The sequence below is a fragment of the Cynocephalus volans genome, chromosome 3 (genome assembly GCF_027409185.1).
Source record: "Cynocephalus volans isolate mCynVol1 chromosome 3, mCynVol1.pri, whole genome shotgun sequence".
NCBI lineage: Eukaryota > Metazoa > Chordata > Mammalia > Dermoptera > Cynocephalidae > Cynocephalus > Cynocephalus volans.
Genome location: NC_084462.1, coordinates 10,955,806 through 10,980,127, shown reverse-complemented (window position 1 = coordinate 10,980,127; position 24,322 = coordinate 10,955,806). Strand labels below are relative to the sequence as shown.

General features: G+C 42.6%; 1 protein-coding gene and 1 non-coding gene across 2 annotated transcripts; both read right to left on the bottom strand.

The window, feature by feature from the left end:
• Window positions 1-1,466: 1,466 nt before the first annotated feature.
• LOC134372411 (zinc finger and SCAN domain-containing protein 5B-like) lies at window positions 1,467-19,963 on the bottom strand. Its single transcript, XM_063089927.1, is given in 14 exon segments — window positions 1,467-1,562; window positions 10,210-10,274; window positions 15,123-15,314; window positions 15,317-15,347; window positions 15,463-15,639; window positions 15,641-15,796; window positions 15,939-15,978; window positions 16,031-16,090; window positions 16,092-16,180; window positions 16,182-16,248; window positions 16,290-17,046; window positions 17,315-17,465; window positions 18,341-18,547; window positions 19,580-19,963. Coding segments are annotated over 14 exon segments (2,472 nt in total).
• Window positions 14,202-14,275, bottom strand: TRNAT-GGU (transfer RNA threonine (anticodon GGU)). Its single transcript has one exon. It is a non-coding gene; the product is annotated as a tRNA-Thr (tRNA).
• Window positions 19,964-24,322: the final 4,359 nt, after the last annotated feature.

Below are 24,322 nucleotides of genomic sequence, written 5' to 3'. Positions count from 1 at the left end.
TGGTGTTAGAGGAATGTCTCCAGGGACCAAAGGGAACTTGTCATTGTCACATGGGCCCTGTCTGCTGCCACCTGCCCATGTATGGCTAGCAGCCACAGGACAGCTAAGAGTGCACAACCACAGGGCCTCCTGAGGCAAGGACAGAGGGGTCTGCTTCACTGGACCCCTCCCAAGTGCTCCAGGCCTCCATTTTGTGGGTCCCAAACCACAGAGCCAATCCACCTGGGGTCCCTGACCCTGCCACCAAGGGTAGGGATGGGGATCAAGACCAGCTCAGTAGGCATGGCCCCTGCTGAGACCCAGTGCATATGCAGGGCAGGTCGGGGTCGAAAAGGAGGGTGGCAGATATCTGAGGTCAGGCTCAGCAGAAAGTACCTGGAGCCCTTGGAAAGAGGGAGGTTGAGGAAGACTCCCGGTGGGGAGGCTGCGCCCCAAGCACCAGGGCCCAGCAGAAGGGGCCCCAGGAAGAGCCAGAGCCTTCTTCCCCTCCCCAACACAAGGTGGGGGTTCTTGGCGGAGGAGAAGCCAGCCCTGCCTGTCCAGAGGACCCAACCAGCTCTCAGCCTGGCCTTGACTACAGGAATCTCCATGAAAGTCTGTGGCTGGGAGAAAACTCGGTGGTTTCTTCTTGGAGGATGAGCAGAGGTGACAGGCTTGGGTGGGACCGCTTGGATGTCATTCCTAATCAATGCCATCTCTCTGGCACAAATCCGACAGGAACATCTTCCAGGGAAGCAGCGGGTGGTGTCTGGCAGTGACTTTGGAGATCGTTTCCCAATGACATCTTGGTGTGGTGTTTTCTCTTTGATGCAAGCCTTACTCTTCACTTGGCTTCAGAACAGCTTAAGCAGGTGAACAGAGACTGGGAGAGCAATGGAAACCGTCAAAGCAGGCGGGCGGGGGCATCTGAGGATCTGTAGTCCTTTTTGCTGTAGGGTTTATTGCCCAAAATACTATTGATCTTGTGGATAATGGAAGATGACAGTTTTGGAAAGACCTGGATTGCTCCAATGTTCTCCATGAGCTGGTCTGCATTGGAAGCTCCCAGGAGCATGGAGCTGACCCTCTCTGTATTAGTCCATTTTGTGTTGCTATAACAGAAATACCTGAGACTGGGTAATTAATAAAGAACAGAGGTTTATTTGGCTTACGATTCTGGGACAGCTGCATCTGGCACAGGCCTCAGGCTGCTTCTACTCATGGCGGAAGGTGGCAACAGCCAGTAGGTGTAAGTAGATCACATGGCAAGAGGAAGCAAGTGGGGGGGGAGGTGCCAGGGTCTTTTAAACAACCAGCTCTCATGTGAACTAATAGATCGAGAACTCACTCAGGACCCCCAACAGCCAGGGAGAGCATTAATCCATTCATGAGGGATCCACCCCCATGACTCAAACAGCTTCCAGCACTGCCACATTGGGGATCAGATTTCCACATGAGCTTTGGGGGAACAGCACATCCGAACTCTATCACCCTTGTTCCTCAGGCATCAGGCTATGGCAGCGGGGGGAGGTGCAGCCCAGGCACTCGGTGACAGCCTGCAGCTCCTTCAGCCTCTGGTAGCCCTGGTTGGTGGGAGGAGTGGCACAGCTACAGGTGAGGGAAGGTCACCTGAACCTTCATATACAGATGGCTGAGAATTTGTGTTCCTTCCAGATCCTTCTTAAATAGCTGCTCTCATCTTGAAGTCAGGGCAGCACCCCCCACCCCAGGCCTACTGGTGCGTGCCAGACCTGGGAAGGTGGAAGAATGGGACCTGTCCACATACTGAAGTGCACAGTCTCTGGGGAGCTGACCAGACCCCTGAGCTGGGACAAAGAAGCAAGCTTCCTTTCTCCCAGCAAGCATGGCAGCTTGGAGTACCAATGGCCACCTTTAGCCCAGAGGAAACCTCCCCAGCCCTGGGGACATGCCATCTCCTCTGACTGCCCCCAAGATTTCGGTGTATCCCAGGGGGCTCCCTGCCCTGGCTGTGGGCTGGAGAGAAGAGGGTGGGCCAGGACTTCCTGCCCTGGAAACCACAGTAGGGGGCTCTGGTGGTGGGTCTGTCCTGGCTGGGCAGGTCTTTCTCTGCCTGCTCCTTTTTCTCCAAACTGTGTAGTCTGGGGACCTTCCTGAATCCCCACTCCAGAGGTGTGTGTGCAGGTAGGGGCACTTGTCCCAGGGGTCACCTCTGAGGGCTCTACAGACCCCAGCCCTGAACTCAGCGCCAGAGGTCTCAGTGATGGGGGGGACAGGATATAGGGGGAGAGGACACCCAGCCCACGTTGTGAATGTTGAACCACAGTGCGGGGCTGAGGTGGGGGTAGGTGAAGGTACCCCTCTCCTGAGGCATGTCCCATGGGGTGGGAAGCCCCTCTAGACATGAGGCCGGGCCACGAGGGCTCTATCCCTGTTCTTACACCAGGGAACCTGCCCCTGGAAGACAGTAGCTAGGGCAGCTGGGGCCGAGGAAGCCCCACTCAGTTGATTATTTCTTAAATCACTTTATGGATGGGAAATCTAAACCATGGTTATCTAAATGAGTTGTTCAAGGTTGTATTACTCTTCCAAAAATGTAGGACCAGGTAATTCAGAGCAACTTTCCTACTGAAGACAATTAACAAAGCACTATGAAACAAACAACATTTTAAAAAGTTATTTTTTAATTGAAAAATAAAAATTGCGTACATTTATGGTGTGCAACATGATGATGTTTTGAAATATGTCTACATTGTGGAATGGCTAAATCGAGCTAATTAACACATGCATTACCTCACATACCGTTTTTTTTTTGTAGTGAGAAAACTTAAAATCTACTCTCAGTGATTTGTCTTTCTTTTTTTCTTTGACACAAACAATATCTTATTGAAACGATATATTTAACATAGAATGATAAATATAAAGAAATGTTTTAAGTATAGAAATACCTTTATCCAATTTTCAAAACTTTGAACATAATAATTTAGGTGGGAGGAACATTAGATATAATCTATAAACTGATGGGAATATTGGATTTCATCTATAAAGAGCATGAATTTTTTTTAACATCCGATAATGGATTCTGATACCTCCTCTATGATAATTTTAGTTTTCCATACAATCAGAAGTAACAACATAATTGAATAGCATACCTGCCCCAAATTTTGATATATTGGTCTTTACATGCTATTTAACTTCTGAGAAAACCTAAATTACTAAAGTGCATCAGAATCCCTATTGCTGAGCCTCCTCCTGCACCATGTGAAGACGTAGCAAGAGGATGGCCATCTACAGAGCCAGGAAGAGGGCCCTCCGCAGTCACCGGACCACGCTGGCACCCTCATCTCAGACATCCAGTCTCCAGAACACTGAGAAACACGTTTCTGTTGTTTAAGTCACTCAGTCTACGGTATTTTTGTTACAGCAGCCCAAACTGACTCGAGATAACAACTAAGACAGGAAGTTCATTTACCTTTAATAAAATTAGTTACAAAAATAAAAGAAAAAGAATCCCTATTGTCAACCAAAGCAAAACTTCTACCAATGATGGGACAAATGATTTTTGGCTGAGTCAGGTGTCTATTCTAGACCCCTGAGCCTAGGTGCAGTATTCCCCCTTTAGTTATGGTTTTGCTTTCCATGGTTCCAGTTACCTGCAGTCAACCGCAGTCAGAAAATATTAAATGAAAAATGTCAGAAATTGGGGCCGGCCCGTGGCTCACTCGGGAGAGTGCGGTGCTGATAACACCAAGGCCACGGGTTCGGATCCTATATAGGGATGGCCGGTTGGTGCTGACAACACCAAGTCAAGGGTCAAGATCCCCTTGCCGGTCATCTTTAAAAAGAAAAAAGAAAAAGAAAAAAAAATGTCAGAAATAAACAATTCATAAGTTTTAAAGAGTATGCTGTTCTGAGTAGCATGATAAAATCTCACGCCTTCCCGCTTCGTCCCTCCTGGAACGTGACTCACCCCACTCCAGCGTGTCCACACTGTGTACTACCCGACTGCTAGTCACTTACCAAGAACAGGGTTTTTTCCTCCACTCTTTCTTCCCATCTCCTGACTTTCTTATCTCACTTGCTCAATAGAAAAACAAGGCTGAGAAGCTAATCAGTACTATGCAGAGCTCACAGTTCTTTCTTTGAGACTTGTAGAGTTTTGAGAAGTGGTCAAGGCCAAATGTCTAGAAGCTGATTCTGGGCACCAGCCAAGTCAACCAGAGCTCTGTGAAGTGAAGCGACACGAAAAACTTGGCAGAGAAGTTGATTCCACCTGAAGCAAATCAAAGTCTTTCAGGGCCTTGAGATAACAGGGAAAATGAGAAGAGAAACCAGCTGAGGCCTGGGTGAGATCCTGCGCCCGACTCCTAGACACGGACCCTGCATGGCTCACATCCCCTTCTCTTCTATTTTTCATTTCCCACATTCCATTACCCCAACCTTGTCTTTTATTTATTTATTTATTTATTTAATTTTATTTTTTTTTAAGTTTTATTTTGTTGATATACATTGTGGCTGATTATTGCTCCCCATCACCAAAACCTCCCTCCCTTCTCCCTCCCCCCCGCCCCCCCAACAATGTCCTTTCTGTTTGCTTGTTGTATCAACTTCAAGTAGTTGTGGTTGTTATATCTTCTTCCCCACCCCCAGTTTGTGTGTGTGCGTGTGTGTGTGTGTGTGTGTGTGTGAATTTATATTTTGAAAGATACTAACAGTTCAGGTTGAAAGGCATAAGGTATTGATAGAGCATCACAAATATTAGCTTAGCATGAGGGCAGCTATGTTAGCGCTTAATGCTGAGAAAATAATTCTGCTAGAACAATAACAATCACTGCAGTTTGTAGAAGAAGTAAAGCAAGGCCATAGCTCAGCAACTTGCAAAACTAATAGTCTCCTTTGAAGTTGCAGGTGTCCTGGGAAGGAGATAAAGCCTGAGTTGATGAGTCTGACTCCAGTATTCACAAGACTGTGCCCAAAGGTGAAGATTAAAATATGCTGATCTGCATGTAGTCACTAACCCTATCCCTGCTGTATTTTTCAACACACTTCTCCCTTTCTCTTTTTATCTTATGTAACCCCCCTGAAACACTAAAGCTGGGAGGCTAGTCCTAGCCTGTCTCTTCAGATGTCTGATAATAAACTTCCTGCCTCACACCAACATTTGGGATTGATGAGTCTTTTGTATCTGAGTGGAGAACAGAGAGACCTGGATGCTGGTAACATTATGTCAGGATTGTTTAAAGCAGGTTTCTCCCTGTACCAATAGTTGACCCAGAGGCAAGTTCTTACTGGACCTTTTATTTTTAAAAGCCTACCCATTCCAATCTAACCCAAATATTTAAATTATATGATAAATATGTTGGAATATTTCACATTGATGGTAATTTTGCTATATAGACAAAATAGTGAATCCTTCATTTTATTTTATTTTTTTTTGGCAGCTGGCCAGTCTGGGGATCTGAATCTTTACCCTTGGTGTTATCAGCACTATGCTCTCCCAAGTGAGCTAACTGGCCAGCCTAGTGAGTTCTTTGACGTAAAACAAATTACCTAACAGTGACAATTTTTTTGCTATAACAATAATTTGTGGATAATAAATTTCCTGAAATCTCCTACTTGTGCTGTCTGTTAGAAAATTAAATTTCTGGGCCGGCCTGTGGCTCACTTGGGAGAGTGTGGTGCTGATAACACCAAGGCCACGGGTTCGGATCCCTATATAGGGATGGCCGGTTGGCTCACTGGTGAGCGTGGTGCTGACAACACCAAGTCAAGGGTTAAGATCCCCTTACTGGTCAAGACAGGTGGGGGCCCGTCTTGCTGTGGCTTGGTGGTTGTCGCTGGTTGTGCGTGTTGGCAGGGTGTGGCTGAGGCCCTCATCCTGTGTAATAAAAGATTTTATGATGAAATTTAAATATACCATTTTGGTAAAATAAAAGAAAAAATGGCAGATCAGATGAACTGTCATAAGAGGTACCAAATTTAGACCCTCACTATCAGCAGAAAAGCTTATTTTTTAAAAAAAGATGCTCACTCCTTGATGTATCAGTTAGAAAGACACTTCTTTGCTTGAAAACTTGGCTGTTTTATTTACGTTATTTTATTTCCCATAAAGAGAGATTTCTCCAAAAGCATTGGTTATTTTAAATGTTGGCAGTTAAGGCAGAACCATCTGACCTCAAGACCTTTGCTGCCATCTGCTGGACATCTTTCACAATCACTATACAAATCAGCTCTAAAATAAACCATTATAATGTTTAAATTTAAATTTTTCAAAATAACGAAGATGTGTGTGCTAGTAGCACCAGCTTATCCATAGCCACCTCGTGCTGTGCAGCACCTGAACTGATGAAGAAATGCTGCATTCCCATTCACTCTTCAGACCCTAGATCTCTCACTGTAAGAAAAAAAATCATTTTGCTTTAATGGCTATTACGCCAAACGAATTCTCACCTCGAGAACTCATTCTGCTGAATTTCCAACATTTAAAATTTTTAGCCTTGGTCCTTCTTAATATCACAACCCTCATCCCCAACCAGTTTGTGTCTTGTCAGCACACCCATGGGAGCCCCTTGTTCATGTCCACTGGTGTACACAGATTGCCATTGAGATGTTCAGCCTTCTGAAAGCTTCCTGTTGGTTACATGCCTTATTTAATGCACAGAATTCTTTTGTAAGTTCTCCTATGAGCCGGTGGACATGTCGCTATTTCTATTTGGGGTCTTCCAATCTTTCTAGGTGAGCTGTATTCTTGGGGCCCCCAAATTTCTCTCTCAATTTCTTTCTCTTTCTCTCCCTCCTTCCTGTTTTGTTCATTTTTCTTCTCATATTCTCTCCTCGCTATCCAGGAGACTTTCTTTTATTTGGAGCATGGGGAAATCTTGGCGTGCCCACCGGATTTCTAAGAGATGCTGTGTCTATTTTCTATCATCTAAAGCTATTATCTAAGCTTATCACCTTTTGAAACCAAATGTCAGCAGGACTTGCAAAAAATTTTTTCTCACTCAACCACATGTTTCTCTGAGAGTGTGAGCACATGATTATGTCAGCTTGACTGAAGAAGGGAAATGATTCAGATTTATAGGTTAATGTCTAAAAATTCAAACTATACTATGCCTAGTGTGATCCTATTTTAATAAAAGAAAACGAGAGAGAGAGAGAGAGAATAGTGAGAAAAATGGATAGAATAACAAATAAATAGGCAACAGCCCAAGTATCTACCAGCAGGAGGACAGCTGTATTGCAGCATATTTGTTACCATGTCCAGAATATGATGCAGTAATGAAAATGAGCAAACCACAGTTATACTTAACAACGTGAATTGATTTGGGCTTTTTAAATTTAATTGAAACATATTGATTTACATATTTATGAGGTATGGAGTTATATTCAATACCTGTATACAATGTGTAGTGATCAAATCAGCGTAGTTAGCAAATTCATCATTGCCGACATGTATCATTTCTTTGTGATGAGAACAGTTAAGCTCCTCTCTTGTAGCCATTTCACAGCATACAATGATTGTTAATTACACATGCTTAGCACTGCTGTATACCAATAAAACATATTTTTCCTATTTACCTGTAATTTCACATCCGTAAACCAACCTCTCACTATCCCCCCTCCCACCTCCCCTTTCCCACCTCTAGTAACCACAATTCTACTCTCTGCTTCTAAAAGTTCAAATTATTATTGTTATTATTATTATTAGTAGTAGTATTTTAGCTCCCACATATGAGTGAGAACATGCTGGATTCGAGTAACAAAGTTGGATGAAAAAAGCAAGTCCAAAAAGACTACCTTCAGTACTCTTCTGTTTACAAAAATGCAAAACTAAACAATATATTTTTAGGTATGCATATATAATAATATTATTTTTTAAAGTAAAGGAATGATGAACTTAGAACATGTGATAACGGTTTCTTCAAAGGGAGGAGGCTGGGAGAGGAGTCCCAGGGAAGCGCTTAGATAGATGTGTGTTGTTAGTATTCTATTTCTTGGAGATGGTAGAGGGCGCTTGGATTGTTTTTTTAATTTACAAAAGTAAACTAACATACAAGCAAAGATAGAAAGCCATAATTATAGACTGCCGATACTCTTGCGTGACCTGAGAATAAAACTATATCAATTTTAAAAAGAAAAGAAACAAAAATTGTTTTCAATTAATATATCTGGGTATTGAAAATATACTTTAAAAAAAATCTTTTATTTTTCTGTTCCTGTTTCCTGAGACACCTTGGATCAAGATCTGAGACAATGAAGATCTCTGGCACATCAGGAGGGCTCCTCATGCTTTTTGTGATGATGCACGGTCTTAATGATTTGTCTGTCAGCTGCTCTGACTTCTGGTTCTGGGTCCAAATTAGACGAACACCTTATGTGGATAACCTGATGGCCCAGATTTATGAGCTATATTTAGGAACTGGCTGTCCTGCAAACAGAGTGCTGCCTAGTTTTTTTGAGTTCATTTATACTCTTACTTTGTGTGGCATCAGAAAATGAGTGCCCATGGTGCCTTCTCATTGAAAGTTCAGTTACTTACGAACCAGTGTTTTTAAATATCAGAGGTTATACTGAAGTGGCATGCCCTGTTCAAAGACAGTTTCCATTCACCTTTGTGCCCAAAGAGATAAGAGAATCAGAGTAGTGCATCTGAGGAAACATCCCAAGGGCCAGTGGAAAAGAAAAATTCAACATCATCTCAAGTAGAAAATTTGGGGCCCCATCAAGAAGTGTCATTTGGGAACAGAGTAATCTGTCCTTTGTTGGATGATAACATTTTTATACCTTGGTCTTAAATGAAGAAATTAAGCTATAAACTCTGCTGGTTAAGGCCACCTTCCTAACTTTGGCACTCTGACTACATGAGGATTGCACCGTCTCTTAGAAGTTGGACTAATGGGTATGGATACTATCTTTTGCTTTTTTAATAATGTCTTTTAAAAATGAATTAGCTCTGCTGTACATGTTTATGAACTCCTTGGGTGGGGAAATAGGAGCTTCTTCAGATTTTAAAATTTGTAATAAAGACAATTTTTAAATTTTTAAAAAATTCTTTTATTTTTCTCTGTATTTTATAATTATTTCATAGTAAATGTGTATAACTTAATAAATTTAAAAAAATTATTCTAACAATCTGACTTTTCTTTTTTTCTAACCTCACAACAAGGACATGCCACTATTTAGAAGTCGGGTAGAGAGGAGAATGTGAGGCAGAGGAGACCGAAGGAGAGAAACCAGGTGGAAAAGAGGAAGGTCAGGCCAGAGTGTCTCTGAAGCCAAGGGGACAATGAAGGGTTCCAAGAGGAATGGTGTCACCGGTTCCATCAACAGCTGCTAAGAGTTTGAGTTAGAGGAGGAGTGAGAAATGAGCAATGACTCTGGCAAGATCAAAATCACTGTGGACTCTGCTAAGAACTATTTTAGTGGAGGGGTCGGGAAGAGAAGGAAGAGGCTAGGAAGAAAGAAAAACAAGCACACACAGGTTCTCTGTCTTTCCCTTTAGATGTTTAATACGTTCACTTTGCACACCTTGGAAGCATTTTTAAGGACTTTGGTTTTTAGAGATTCGGGTTTGCAGCAACCCTGAGAAGACGGTCCAGATATTTCCCACATTCTCTCTGCCCCCACACGTGCACAGCCTTCCTCATTATCAGCATCCGTGAACCTGCATCGGCACCTCATTATCACGCACGGTCCGTGGGTGACCTCAGGGTTCACGCTGGGTGTCGTACGTTCTGTGCGTATGGACAAATGTATAACAATGACATGTATTCGCCATCATAGTATTATACAGAATAATTTCACCGTGGGAGGCGTTTTTAATGCTCTTTTCTCATTGCTTAATTAATTAACTTTTTCTAGGCATTTAAATATAGATTTAATCATCCAAAAGCACATTCAGTTCATGTAATTATTTAAGTCCTTTTTTTTTTTTTTTTTCTGGAGTGACAATATTGCCCAATAATTAACACATTGTCTTAGCTACAGTGGACCCCGGGATCTCTATCATCTTCGTTACTTATAAAGACCCTAACATAAATATTAGGGCATGTGCTATTGACCATCATGCAGGTGGGCTCACTCTTCCCCAGAGTTAGACAGAATTACACACCCTGTCGCAGGCAACAGGCAGTGCGTGTTGGGCCCCCTGCATGACTTGCTCATTTGGGGCAGGCCCTCTTCAAGAGAAAGAAACAGGCTTCTGGGCCAGTTAATTTATTGCCTCTCAGCTTCAAATCCATCCTTCAGTACCGGCTCTGCAGTGATGGAGCGTTCACCACGTCCCCTTTGCAACGAGCGCGGTATCAACCCGGCCACTAGAGGGAGCCGGAGAGACATCACAGGAGGAAGAGGAGCCACTGTGCCGCCGTCTTTTCTTTCTTGCTCCTGTTACAGGACTGTACTGCACGTAGAAGAGTCATTCAAAACGTTCACGGAAAACTTCGTATTATCTTCTAAGTATATTTTTCCACAGACTTTTTGAAGTACCCTCCTATAGAGGGCACATCCTATGACACTGTCTCAGCTGCAACTAGAACACAGTCCCTTGGTGTATTCACAGCCCCAGCTCCTGCCCTGCGACTATCTCACCACAGCCCTCCTGCCAACCCTTCTGAGTGCCCACCCGCCAGCCTCAGCCCACCTGCACCCCAGAAGGGTATTTACCGCTTGCCAGGTGACTATGGTCCAGGTCTGGCCAAGCCAGAGCTTCAACCAGACTCCCTCCATGAGGTTTATACCTTCACTCTTAAAGTCGTTCCTTTCCTGGCATAATTAAAAGTCTGACCCTTTTTTGGTGTTTGCTCACAGTTTTTATGCCTCATACCTTTCTCTTCCCTTAACTTCCCCACATATGGGCAAGCTGATAAGAAAGCCTGGGCCTTCCCCGCTTTGGAGCCAGTGGGGAGTTCAAACCATGCACAGTAGCCCGCACCTGGCCCCGCTTTCTAACCATCATAAGAACCCCAGGCCGGTCTTCTTTCCTTGCCCTCTCAAACCATTTTCAGACCAGCTTGAGAAAACCGCTCTGCTCTCTTCAGAAATCCCATTGTGTAATAAACCTTTCCATACCCTCCTGGGGTGGGTGTGTGTGTCATCAGTCTCAACATCCAAATTTTCGGTGGGGATCAATCTTGTTTCTTTAGGGTGGCCCCAACACTTGAGTTGTTACGACCTCTCACCCACTCAAGCCAGTACCTGGTAAGTGCACTTGAATCTGTCAATTCTCCTGTTTCTCACCCAGAATACCCCCAACAGCATCTTCATTGCTCCCACACCCACTCTCACCCAACACCCTCCAATCCATTATCACGTGGAAGCCACATTGACCTTTAAAGTGGGTAAATCCAATCCTGCTATTATATTATTTACATTTTTTCAATGAATTCCCATTTTTCTAAGTGAAAAGACCCTCATCCACGGGGTATTATATACATACATATATATATATAATATATACTATATATATATATCCATAGGGTATTATATATATATATAAAATATATATATCCATAGGATATTTTATATATATAGTTAGGCCCTTGTTGTGGTTAGTATTCTTTATATCAGGGATCAGGAAGCTTTTTGTGTAAAGGGCCAGAGAGTATGTATTTTAGGCTTAGCAGACCATTTGGTTTATATTGGCTATTCTTCTTTCGTTTGCTTCACAATCCTTTAAAAATATTTTAAAAATTCTTAGCTTGTGAGCTGTTGAAAAGAAAGTTGAAGACTATTGTTTGCCAACCTCTGCTTTACATTACTTTCCCTGTGCAAATTAGTGTGTGGTTTCTTTCTCCTGATTGGACCCTGACTGATACACATTCTCAATCCTGTTTCTCCTTTGAAATTCCCCAATCACTTGGACCAACCTCCTTCCCCACAGAGAGAGTGAGAAGGTAGATCAAGGTAGGAGTATTAAGCTAGTACATCTCCAACTACACGGAAAAACACCAAGAGTGAGGTACAGACATTTCTTTTTGAACAAAATTGAACAGCATAAAGGAAGGCCCTCCGGGCAGGCATTAAGCAGAGGGGAGTCTATGAAAACCAACTACATTGTATACTGATATATTAAAAAATAAATAAATATAATAAATAAATAAATAAAGGGGAGCCTTCCTGGTTCAGAGAGTAACTGAGAGTGACAGAAATTAGGGTCACCAGCAGCCAGTTTATGTTGGGTGGAGAAGGCCATATTAAGCACTTGGTCTTTTCACTTAGAGGAATAAATATCTATTGAAAAAGTTTAAAGGGTGAAGCAGAAGGATTAGATTTACCTACTTAATGGTCAATGTGGCTGCCACATGATAATAGTTTGGAGAGGATGTGGGAGTGATGAAGAGGCTGTTATGGTATTCTGGGTGAGAAGCACAATTGATTATTTCACATGCATTTATTAGATACTGGAATCAACGTGCTGACTTGAGCAGGTGAGAGATTGTAACATTTTGCTGAGTTGACTAACACCTGGAATCAAGAGTAGGCTATATTCCTGCTATGCAGATGGTGGTCTGTGAACCACGAGCATTGGTTGTCACTTGGGAGCTTGTTAGAAATGCAGGATTTTGGGTTTCACCTCAGACCTACTGACTTAGACCCTGCATTTTAACAAGATCTCAGGGTAAATTACATGCACATTAAAATTTGAGAACCACTGGGTTATTACACTAAATAAAGCTGGGATACTAGAAATTTCTTGCTATAATGTACACCCGTTGTTCTCAAACTTTGCCGCATTAGAATAACTCAACTCAGAGAGATTTTCTAAATCTTGATTTTCAAGCCTCAACTCTAACCAAATTAAATCAGGGATAAGAACCAGGCATCAATATTTTTTAAAACTGGGTGTGGAGGAGTGACTATAAAGGGCAGCACGAGGGAGATCTTTGTGTGATGATGCAGGTCAGTTTCTTGATTGTAGTGGTGGTTCCATGAATCTACAAGGGTATTTCAAAAAGTTCATGGAAAAGGGCCAGCCCGTGGCTCACTTGGGAGAGTGTGGTGCTGATAACACCAAGGCCATGGGTTCGGATCCTATATAGGGATGGCCGGCTGGCTCACTGGCTGAGCTTGGTGCTGACAACACCAAGTCCAGGGTTAAGATCCCCTTACCGGTCATCTTTTAAGAAAAAGAAACCACATGGACAGGTTGTATCATCAAAACGTTTTCTAGATCTGGTGAAGGAGGTTGGACTAAATCACCAACCCAGAGAACAACAGTCACTCCTAGAACCACTTCTTGGATGAAAAGGGAGTCCACATACATTTGGTGGCTGACTCCACGCCCCTCCTCAAGGAATTCTCCCAAAGGGATCTGAGGGATCTGAGGTCTCCCAAAGAGACCATCTGCTGCAGAGAGTGATGTATTTCCAGACCTTGGAGGATTACTGGACTCTGTATGAGCTAAACCTTGGAGGATTATTGGACTCTGTGTATGAGCAGTTCTTAGAACGTTGTCTTATGCTTAAAGACGGAGAATAAAGAGAACAAATCTCACAGGAAATACACTAGATCGATGAAGTACATTAACCACAGGGAGTAAATTCCAATCTTATTTAGAGTCCAATGATGAAAGTCCAGTTGTTCAATTAGGATGGAAGCAGGTCTCGGCGGATGTAAAGTCCAATCAAAATTTGAGGTGTACCTTTATAAGAGAGGTTGTCAGGAGAGATGGCTTGACCAACACAGGAGAGATCTGCACTGACACACAAGACCAGCAGCATCAGCCTCACCTGGGAACTTGTTAAAAATGCTGAGACTTGGGGCTGGCCGGGTGGCTCATCTGGTTAGAACTCAGCCTTGTAATGCCAAGGTCATGGGTTCGGATCCCCATACCGGCCAGCGACGATATAGATAAACAAAGTTCAAAGGCTCCCTTGCAGTGCAGAAGCTAAAAAAAAAAATGCAGAGACTCAGGTAATCCCAAAGCAGCAAAATCTGAGAAATTGTCACTGCCAAGAGGAGCCTAAGGGGACCTGACAACTCAATGTGACGGGCATCCTGGGTGGGGAGTCTGTAACAGAAAGAGGGCATTATGTAAAAGCTGAGGAAATCACAATAAAGTGTGAGCCTTAGTTCATATCAATATATCAAATTAGTGCATCAGTTGTGACAAATATACCATATAATGTACAATGTTAATAATAGGGTATGGAACATATAGAAACTCTATGAACCTTAGAAAACTATTCTAGAACAAAGTTGGGTTTTTAAAAAAAATTTTTTTTATTAGTTTTCTTGATGACTGGCCAGTACAGGGATTGAACCCTGGATCTTGGTGTTACCAGCACCATGCTCTAACCAACTGAGCTAACCAGCCTGCCTGCTGAAGTTTACTTTTATATGCAGGTTCTCAGACCCTACTCCAGACCTTCCAAAGCAGAAACTGAGTTTGGGGCCCACCAATCTGTGGCTTAATAAAGCCGTCAGGAGTTGGTGATAGCACTACATTAAGACCAACTAGTAACCAGAATGCCTCTGTAATCAACTAGTCAAAGTGGAAATGGAAGGGCTGCAAATTTAGCGCAAAGAAAAAAAAAAAAAGACACCCAATGAAAGTTGAGTTTCAGATAAAAAACAATTTAGAAGATACTTATATAAAGAAAATTGTTGTTTACCTGAAATTCAAATTTCACTAGGTGTTGTGTACTTAATCTGGCCACCCTACTTGGATAATGTTATTTTACAATGAAATAATGGGTAACAAGAGGACAATTATCAGCCTCAGTTTCATCATGAAATATTGAAAACTAATAAGACTTTGCATTTATTGGAAAAAGAACAGCATGGGCCGGCCTGTGGGTCACTCGGGAGAGTGTGGTGCTGACAACACCAAGGCCAGGGGTTCGGATCCCGTATAGGGATGGCTGGTTGGCTGACTGTGTGAGTGTGGTTAAGATCCCCTTACCAGTCTTCTTTATGAAAAAAAAAAAAAAAAAAAAAAAGACATGAGACAGAAAACAAAAATCAATGGAGAGAATAAATAATTAAAGATCCTGGTGATTAATATTTACAGAACTCCCATTGTATGCCACAACCCTTGTAAGTGCTTTATGAGTTATATGGCATTTTATAACATAAGCGACAAGTCATTAACTTCTTTCTTAGGGCAGAAGACTTGTACCTGATTACCACGTCATTGGGTAGTCATTTCTGGAAGATCATACCTTCAAAATCTTTTCTCCACTTAGAAAACCAGACAACTGTTTCTGTCAAAAGCTGTTTCAAAGATACATTCTGAGAAAGCACAAGTTGAAGGAACATCTACTTTTTTAGAGCTGTGCATATATACGTTTCCACTTGCACCACAAGTAAGTCAGATGAACTAATAAGCCGTTTCCTGACATTTATACTGACATTTCAAGAAGTTCAATATTCTGGTGAGTCATCAACTTATGTAGAAGTCGTTCGAGGCACTTTTTCTTTCCTTTTTTTTTTCTTGGCAGCTGGCCAGTATGGGGATCCGATTCCACGGCCTTGGGGGTGTAAAGCTGCACTCTAACCAACTGAGCTAACGGGCCAGCTTGTGAGGCATTTTTTCTTTACAGAATCTAATCCATAGGTTCCTGAGGATGTGTAGTAATCACATATGGTTTTCACATTAATTGCTTCCTTCACTGTCTCACCACGCTGCTGTATTAAACCATCCAATTGTAGCACACGAGCGCCTGCCAAAATGGCAATAAATCCTCCTGGGCTTTATTAAGACCTTATTTCAAAACAGTGACCCAAATGCAACCTGAAGTGCTTCTCTATCAATACTCTGATCAGGAGTCTCCAGTTCAATAATATTTATGCTGGATTCCTTCCAAGAACCACGGAACAGATTGACATAAATATACTTTGGGGTTGGCCAGTTAGCTCAATAGGTAGAGCATAGACCTGGTAACACCAAGGTCAAGGGTTCGGATCCCCACAGGGGCCAGCTGACTATATAGGTGTGTGTGTGTGTATATATACGTATATATAAAACGTATATTTACATAGGTGTGTGTGAATATATAGTGTAAGTTCCACTCTTCTACAGCACAAATTTTTTTTTAATTTTTAATTTTTTATAATTAAAAAAAATTTCTTTAGAGCATAAATCTTAATGTCACTATTTTCACCATTCAGAAACAATATTTGGGTGTACTCTAAATCTTTTCCTTCGAGGGCTGTTGAGTTGCTGCTGCTCCTAGTCTTCTCCCTCTTTATCCTCATCTGTCTCAGAGTTGGGGTAACAAGTAGCAGAAGGCCCCACTGCTTCGCTGGCACTTGGGGCTGCCTGGGCAGTAACAGGAGCCCCAACCTCTGCCCCACCTGCTGCCACCTTCATCCTCCACCCCCCCTGCCGTGTCTGGCCGCTGGAAGTCCTTTTTGAATGTACTTTCAGGTGTCGTTTGAAAGTTCCCTGCTGACGGAAGGTAGTGTTACATTCATCACACTTATAGGGTTTTGTTCCGGAGTGGATGCGTCGGTGAACGTTGAGGTTCCCTCTGTGGCTGAAAAATTTCTTACAGTCCTTACATTCATATGGCTTCTCCCTTGTATGGATCCTCTTGTGACCATGCAGGGTTGACTCATGGGCGAACTTCTTGTGGCAGGTTTCACACTCATATGGCTTCTCACCCGTGTGGATTCGCTGGTGAACTCGGAGGTCTGAGGGCTGCATGAAGCCCTTCTCGCAGGAACTGCATTTAAAGGGTCTCTCTCCTGTGTGTGTCCTCTGGTGCAGGATGAACTGAGATTGATATTGAAAGCTCTTCTTGCATATCCTACATTCATACGATGGCAGTCCAGTGGCTCCTTGGCCAACAGGATGACCGGTTGCTCCTATAGTGCTTGGCGAAGAAACTGAATTTAACCCAACTTGTCCTGAGAATTCTTTGTTTTCCAAATATGTGGTTCCTTGTGGAGGCCTTTCTTGGGAAATGGAGATAGCGTCTCGTTTTATTCTTTTGGAACTTCTCAGACTCTGAGAAAATCTCCTGTTCCTACTCTGAGTCGAAAAGTTTCTCTCCAAAACATGAGTGGACAGCATGTTGGCATCCACATTTTTAATGGAAGTTTCTTCTTGGGACTTCTTCCCATCCTTGGCCCTCGCAGAAGCTGCTAGAAGAAGGGATTTCACAGATGACATTTATTAAAGAGCATTTTCAGTGATTTGAATCAAACATTGATGTTGGCTGAGAACTTCCCACCAGCCTCCCAAGCCTAAGAGATTGGATTGTATGACCCCCCAGAAAGTTAATAATGGAGATTTGGCAATTGAGAGCCAACCTCCTCCCAAGAGATGGTAATGCTGGACATCCAGCCCTGTACCCAGTATGGGAAAAGAGGCACTAACTCTGACTGGGTTCCCAGTCTCCATACTCACCAGGATTCTTTGGAAGTTGAGGCTCTTGAGATTGAAGTACTGTTGTCTCTTTCCTGTCTTCTATCAGATCTTTCCCCAAGTTCTGCCTGGGTCTCAGATCCTCCAGGTCACTTTTTGCCGGAATGGTCTCTGGCAAGAAGACTTCCTCTCCCTAACAATGGGTAACCAAACAGAATTACTAACATGTCTAAATTGGATAGAACCTGGAAATCTCTGTCTCTTTCTGATTTTATACACTAACTTTTCTAATAACAGTTTTGTGTGTGTCCAGACTTCCTATGGGCCACTCCATCACCCCAAGTAAACATCATCACCTAATTTCCAAGTCTGAACCAACCACACCTCTAAATCAAGTTCCATACCTTACGGTTTTTTAATTTCTAAGCATTCCAACGTTTCCCTGCCCCTGATTCTAGAAGCAAAATGACTCTAGGCCAAGGTCTCTCAACCTTGGCACTATTGATATTTTGGGTTGGATAATTCTTTCTGGTGGCGTGGGAGAGGGGTCTCCTATGCATTGTAAAATGTGTAGCCACATCTCTGGCTTCTACCCACCAGAGACTATTAACGGACCTCCCATCACCACCTAGAATGGCAAATCAAACATACCTCCAGACTTTGCTAAATGTCCCCTGGGAGGCAAAATCACCCCAGTTCAGAACCACTTCTTTAATTATAGAATTGACATTTTCAGAAAATTGGTCCTTTGGGGCCAGACTGTGGCTCACTCAGGAGAGTGCGGTGCTGATAACACCAAGGCCACGGGTTCGGATTCTATATAGGGATGGCTGGTTGGCTCACTCACTGAGCGTGGTGCTGAAAACACCAAGCCAAGGGTTGAGATCCCCTTACTGGTCATCTTGGAAAAAAAAAAAAAGAAAGAAATGTCTAGGACTTAATACATCCATAGCAAATGGGTCCAATTCCATGCCATGCCAACTCTCTAAATTACTCCAGCAGCTACTCCCAGTTTTCTCTTATACCTTCTGCCACCTCTCCCCAGAGACCAGGGCTTCACACTCTCACCTGCACCCTTGACAGTTTGTTGATCCCTGGCAGACTCTGCAGCTCTTGGCAGTCCTTCTGGCTTTTCTCTGGGTGTATCTTGCTCACAGAGGACTGGCTATCTTTGAAGAGGTCTCTCACATAATCCACGTCACTGGCCTTTTCTTCGGCCATCTGGACATCTGAATTTCGCACAAGAAATTCCTGTCCATGTAAGCTGACTATGGACTGGCCGGAATGTGGGGTGGGGGAGGAAAAACACAGACTCTGTAAGAATTCGAATGTAACTCTCCTACTCCCTGTGTGCATCCTACAATAACACTCCAACTTCACTATAATTACTTGTTTAAATTCTGTCTCCCTTAGGGCTGGCCCGTGGCTCACTTGGGAGAGTGTGGTGCTGATAACACCAAGGCCACAGGTTCGGATCCCTATATAGGGATGGCCGGTTAGCTCACTTGGGAGAGCGTGGTGCTGACAACACCAAGTCAAGGGTTAAGATCCCCTTACCGGTCATCTTTAAAAAAAAAAAAAAATTCTGTCTCCCTTAATACAGAATTAGCTCTGTAGACACAGCAATACTGTCTGGATTATTCTCCTCTCTAATCTCTAGCAACTGCCTAGTGCCTGAAATATTTTAGAAGCTACATAAATTTGATGTCATTTGGATGAATTGGTCACCAGGCCCAAAGAGAAAAAAGTAGAATATTTTTGGTAAATCCAAATCAATTTGCCACTGGCATCTCATCTTGTGTACACCGTCGGCTCTATGGGACCAACCATTACCTTCCTCCAGTTAGAACTTTTGGAGTCAATTCACTCTATTGCCTCATTCCTTACATTCAGTCAGGCATAATAATTTACAATTATTTTTCTTTGATGTTGGCCTCACACATTTTGCAGCTGTCTGTATTCCCCTTGCCTATCCATCTCCTATACCAGAATTTCTTGATCTCAGCACAACTGATATTTTAGGGCTGAGTAATTCTCTGCTGTGGTAGGTTGTACTGAGCATTGTAGAATATTTAGCAGCAACCCTGTCTTCTGCCCACCAGATACAAGTGTCATCTCCTCTCCTCCCCATTGTGAAAACCAAAAAACGTGCCCAGACATTGCCGAGTGTCCCCTGAAAGGTAAACTCTCCTCCAGTTGAAAACTACTGATCTAGAATAGATCCCTCATGTCTTTTTTAGTCCAACTGAACCTTGCAACCCCATCCCAGCTCTCCTTTGCTGTACCAGGTGTGACGCTTCTACTCACCCATTTCTTGGGTTTCCTGTTATTTCTTAGCACATCCTCCAGGTCTTTGCAACTCTTCACACCACTTTCCTTGACTAAGACCTGGAGGTCCTGAGGCATGGAGATCATAAACTGCTCTATCACCAGCTTATCCAGAATCTGTTCTTTGGTGTGAAGGTCCGGCCTCAACCACAGATGGCACAGTTCAGCCATTTTCCTCAGATCCTGGATGGGGTCTGACTTCTCTGAGCAGGTGAATGCTCTAAAGTTCTTGTGCCAAGTCTCAAGGTTGCAGTCTTCCTTTTCAAGATGGGTTCCTTGGGATGATACAGACAGTGGTGGCTCTGACCCAGGGCTGTCACAGGATTCCCCATAACCCCATAAAAATGTCATGTCTGCAGCCATATTTCGTGGAGAACTTGCTGACTAGTTTCTGAACAATCTCTTCTAGAAGCCAGTGCCTAATCGAGACCTATCAAAGCAGGTCTGCTCTGGTTTTCCTCAGTAATAGGTTCACTGTTTGTTTAGAAGTCTGCAGAGGGGAAAAAATGAGTCAGATCAGTTTAACTTTTAGTCCACCTTCCCTTGCCTTCTAAATCTCTCTTCCCAAGACTAGACACCACTCCCCCACTGATACTGTCTTCAATGGAGTGGAAATTAATCCACTCTATTATTCTTCCAATGTTGCCATACACACTGGTTTTAATGTCTGAACAAGACCCTAGATTCTGATCTCTACATGTGTAGAGGTAGGATCAGTCTTCCCATCCATAAATTGGGGCAATAGTGTTCTTGACTGTAAATGAAATAGGATAAGTATGTGAAGTTCCTAGAATCTATTGCAATAATGTCAGTCCTTTATATCTTCCCACCAAGACAAGATGCAAAGCAAACTTTTGTTAGGGCCGGCAGGTTGGCTCGGTTGGTTAGAGTGCGGTTTTATAACACCACGGTCAAGGACTCAGATGCCTGTACCAGTCAACTGCAAATAAATAAATAAATTGTGTTAGTCATAACTATGCAGGAAAATAGAGAAAAATATTCACAACTTGAAAATTCTGTGTGTGGTAGTAACACTGGAACTATTAACCTAAGATTGTCCCCCAACACATTTCCTTGATCCCAGGATATTTATTTGCCCCAGGGAAGGGAAGGCACGAAAGAACCCTAAGAGAATTAAGCTCTTACACAAATATATTTTACTGTGGTAAAGTACACATAACATAAAATTTACCATTTTAACCCTTATAAATGTACAATTTCATGGCACTAAGAACATGTGCACTGTTGTGCAGCTGTCACCATTATCTAGTTCCAAAACATTTTCATTACTCCCCAAAATAAACTCCAAACCCATTAAGCAGAAACTCCCTATATCCCTCCCCCAGCCTCTGGCAACCACTAATCTCCTTTCTATCTCTATAGATTTACCTATTCTTAATCTCATCCCTGAAAAATGGATGTAAAATCTAATCCTCTTTTAAATTTTCTGGAAGCAGGATCTTAAAAGGGAAGTTTTCTAATAAGCTCCTAACCTAACTTTGAAAGTCCACTCTATGATGTTTTCCAGACACTGATTTTATCCCAAGTCCAACAGCTATGAGAATGCAACCCCGCTTTCCTTGCGGTCCCAACCCGAAGGTCTGGAGAGAAAGAATTGCCAGGAGGGTCTTAGGAAAGGTCACTGGAAAGTTGGAGGATGTAAACCCCAAACTTCCAGGAAGATGTCTCGAAGGTGGAAAAACAAGTACTGAAGCATAGACACAGCCAAAGAAACAATCAAAAAAAAAAAAAAAAAAAAAAAAAAAAAAAAAAACAAAGAAACAATCAACAAAGTGAAGAGATGACCCACAGAGCAAAGAAAATATTTGCACACCGTGCATCAGAAAAGGGGCTAATATCCAAAATATACAAGGAACTCAAACTACTCAACAGCAAGAAAATAAATAACTCAATTAGAAAATGGGCAAAGGTGGGGCCGGCTCGTGGCTCACTTGGGAGAATGTGGTGCTGGTAACACCAAGGCCATTGGTTCGGATCCCTATATAGGGATGGCCGGTTAGCTCACTTGGGAGAGCGTGTGGTGCTGACACAAAGCCAAGGGTTAACATCCCCTTACCAGTCATCTGTTAAAACAAAACAAAACAAAACAAAACAAAAAAAAAACGGGCAAAGGAAGGGCCAGCCACTTAGTTCAGTTGGTCAGAGCATGGTATTGATAATACCACGGTCAAGCTTTTAGACCCTTGAACTGGCCAGCCATGTGTAAAAAAGGGCAAAGGAACTGAATAGACATTTTTAGAAAGAAAGCATACAAATGCCCAACAGGTAGATGCAAAAATGCTCATTATCACGAATCATCAGGGAAATGTCAGTCAAAACCAGAATGAGATATAACCTCTCTCCAATTAGAATGGCAATTATTTAAAAAAGCAAAAAATAATAACTGTTGGCAAAGATGTGGAGAAAAGGGAACCTTTGCAGACTGTTGGTGAGAATGTAAATTAGTACAGCCATTATGGAAAATGGTATAGAGGTTCCTCAATAAAGTAAAAATAGAGCTACCATGTGGTCCAGCAATCCCACTACTGGGTATACTGTATATCCAAAGGAAATAAAATTAGTATGTAGACTCTAAAATAGTGAAACTCCTAGAAGTAGAGAGTAGAATGATGGTTACCAAGAACTGGGGGTGGGGATTGGGAAGATGTTCAAAAGATATAAAATTTTGGTTAGACACAAGAAATAAGTTGAAGATATCTATTGTACAACATGGTGACTATAGTTAATAACAATGTACATATTGTATACTTGGAAATTGCTGAGAATGGATTTTAAGCATTCTCACCACAAAAAATTATGTGTGTGAGGTAGCGCATATGTTAATTGGCTCAGTTTAGCCTTCCACAACGTGTATGTTTCAAAACATCATGTTGTACAACATAAACATATACAGTTGTCTACATAAAGTTAAATAAGTTAATCCTTTAAAAAGCATACAGATATAAGAGAGAAAAAGAAGCCTAAAATTCTGGGAATTAAGCAGGCTGGCCGATTAACTCAATTGGTTAGAGTTCAGTGTTATAACACCAAAGGCAACGGTTTGGATCCCCATACTGGCCACCTGCAAAAAAAAGGGGGGGCCGGCCCGTGGCTCACTCGGGAGAGTGTGGTGCTGATAACACTAAGGCCACGGGTTTGGATCCTTAAAAAAAAAAAAAAGTCTGGGAATTAAAAGTGGTTTCATGTTACTAGAAATCACTTTGTAATCACTCTCTAGTCACTTTGGGTTCCTTTCACTTTAAAGCAGGCAATGGGACCCACGAGGAAAAAATAAAATAAAGGCAGGTACACATGTTAGTATTCAATTCTAGGGAGACTTAGCACACAGGACAGCCAGGCAGAGAAACTTGGCTCAGATTCTGATTGGATTTATAGGTTTATGGCTCTTAATTAAAGGTTTGACTTTATCCTGGGAAAAGTAAAAATCCAGTGATGCTTTTTAAGCAATAGTGTAACATGGTTAGAGAGATCCTCAAAAAAAACTAAACCAAACCAAAACAAAACAAATCTCATGCAGAAGAATTCAGTGGTAACACATTTGCCAGAAATCCGTATTAGTCATCTTTTTGTATTTCAGATCACCCTGGGGACTGGCCGGTTAGCTCAGTTGATTAGAACTCAGTGTTAGGGGCCGGCCCGTGGCTCACTCAGGAGAGTGCGGTGCTGATAACACCAAGGCCAAGGGTTCGGATCCCTATATAGAGATGGCCGGTTCGCTCACTGGGTGAACGGGGTGCTGACAACACCAGGTCAAGGGTTAAGATCCCCTTACCGGTCATCTTTTAAAAAAATAAATAAATAAAGTAGAACTCAGTGTTATAACACACCAAGGTCAAGGGTTTGGATCCCCGTACAGGCTAGCCACCCCAAACAAAACAAAACAAAAAACCAAATTATTTAGGAAAACTTGGTTTTGGCTCCGCATGGTTTTAATTTCATATGTTAGCTTTAACTAGCTGTGGTGTCTTGAGCAAATCATTTAGCTCTTCAGGGCCTCCACATCTCTCTCTAAAATGGGGACATCCCTGTACCGGCCAGCCGCAAAAATATAAAAATAAAATGGGGACAATAAAACCTATCTCTTAAATTATTTGGGGATAAAGTAAGAGGATACTGATAAACGCCCCCACACTGGTATTGGTTAATAAGTTGTAGTAATTACTGCTTAGACCAGTGGTCCTCAACCAGGGGACACTTGGCAATAACTGGAGACATTTTTGGTTTCCAAAACTGGGGGCTCACTGGTGAGGGGGGTGCTATTGGTATCTGATGGGTAGAAGCCAGTGCACAGGAAAGCTCCCCAGAGTAAGAACAACAAAAAATTATCTGGCCCCAAATGCCAATATCTCCAAGGTTGAGAAATCCCGATTTAAAACACAACCCGACCATGAGTGTGTTAATATTATTCCCATTTTACGGATGAGTTAAACAAGGAGTCAGAGTTAATAACCGGGTACAAAAGAGATCCTTTGCTTTCACAAGATCTTGGAGCTAATTCATGGTGAACGTAAACCCAAACCTTTCTGCAGCCAGCCTCCATCCACCCTAATCTCTAAACACCGGTAGACACGCTCACGGATAACTCACCTCCTGTCTTCTTGCCTTCAACCTCCTCGCAGCTGGAATCCACTCTCTAACTGGACTTGAGCTGAAATGCCTCTATTTATACAGAGCTGGAGTAACTCCAGCCCTCCCTGCCTG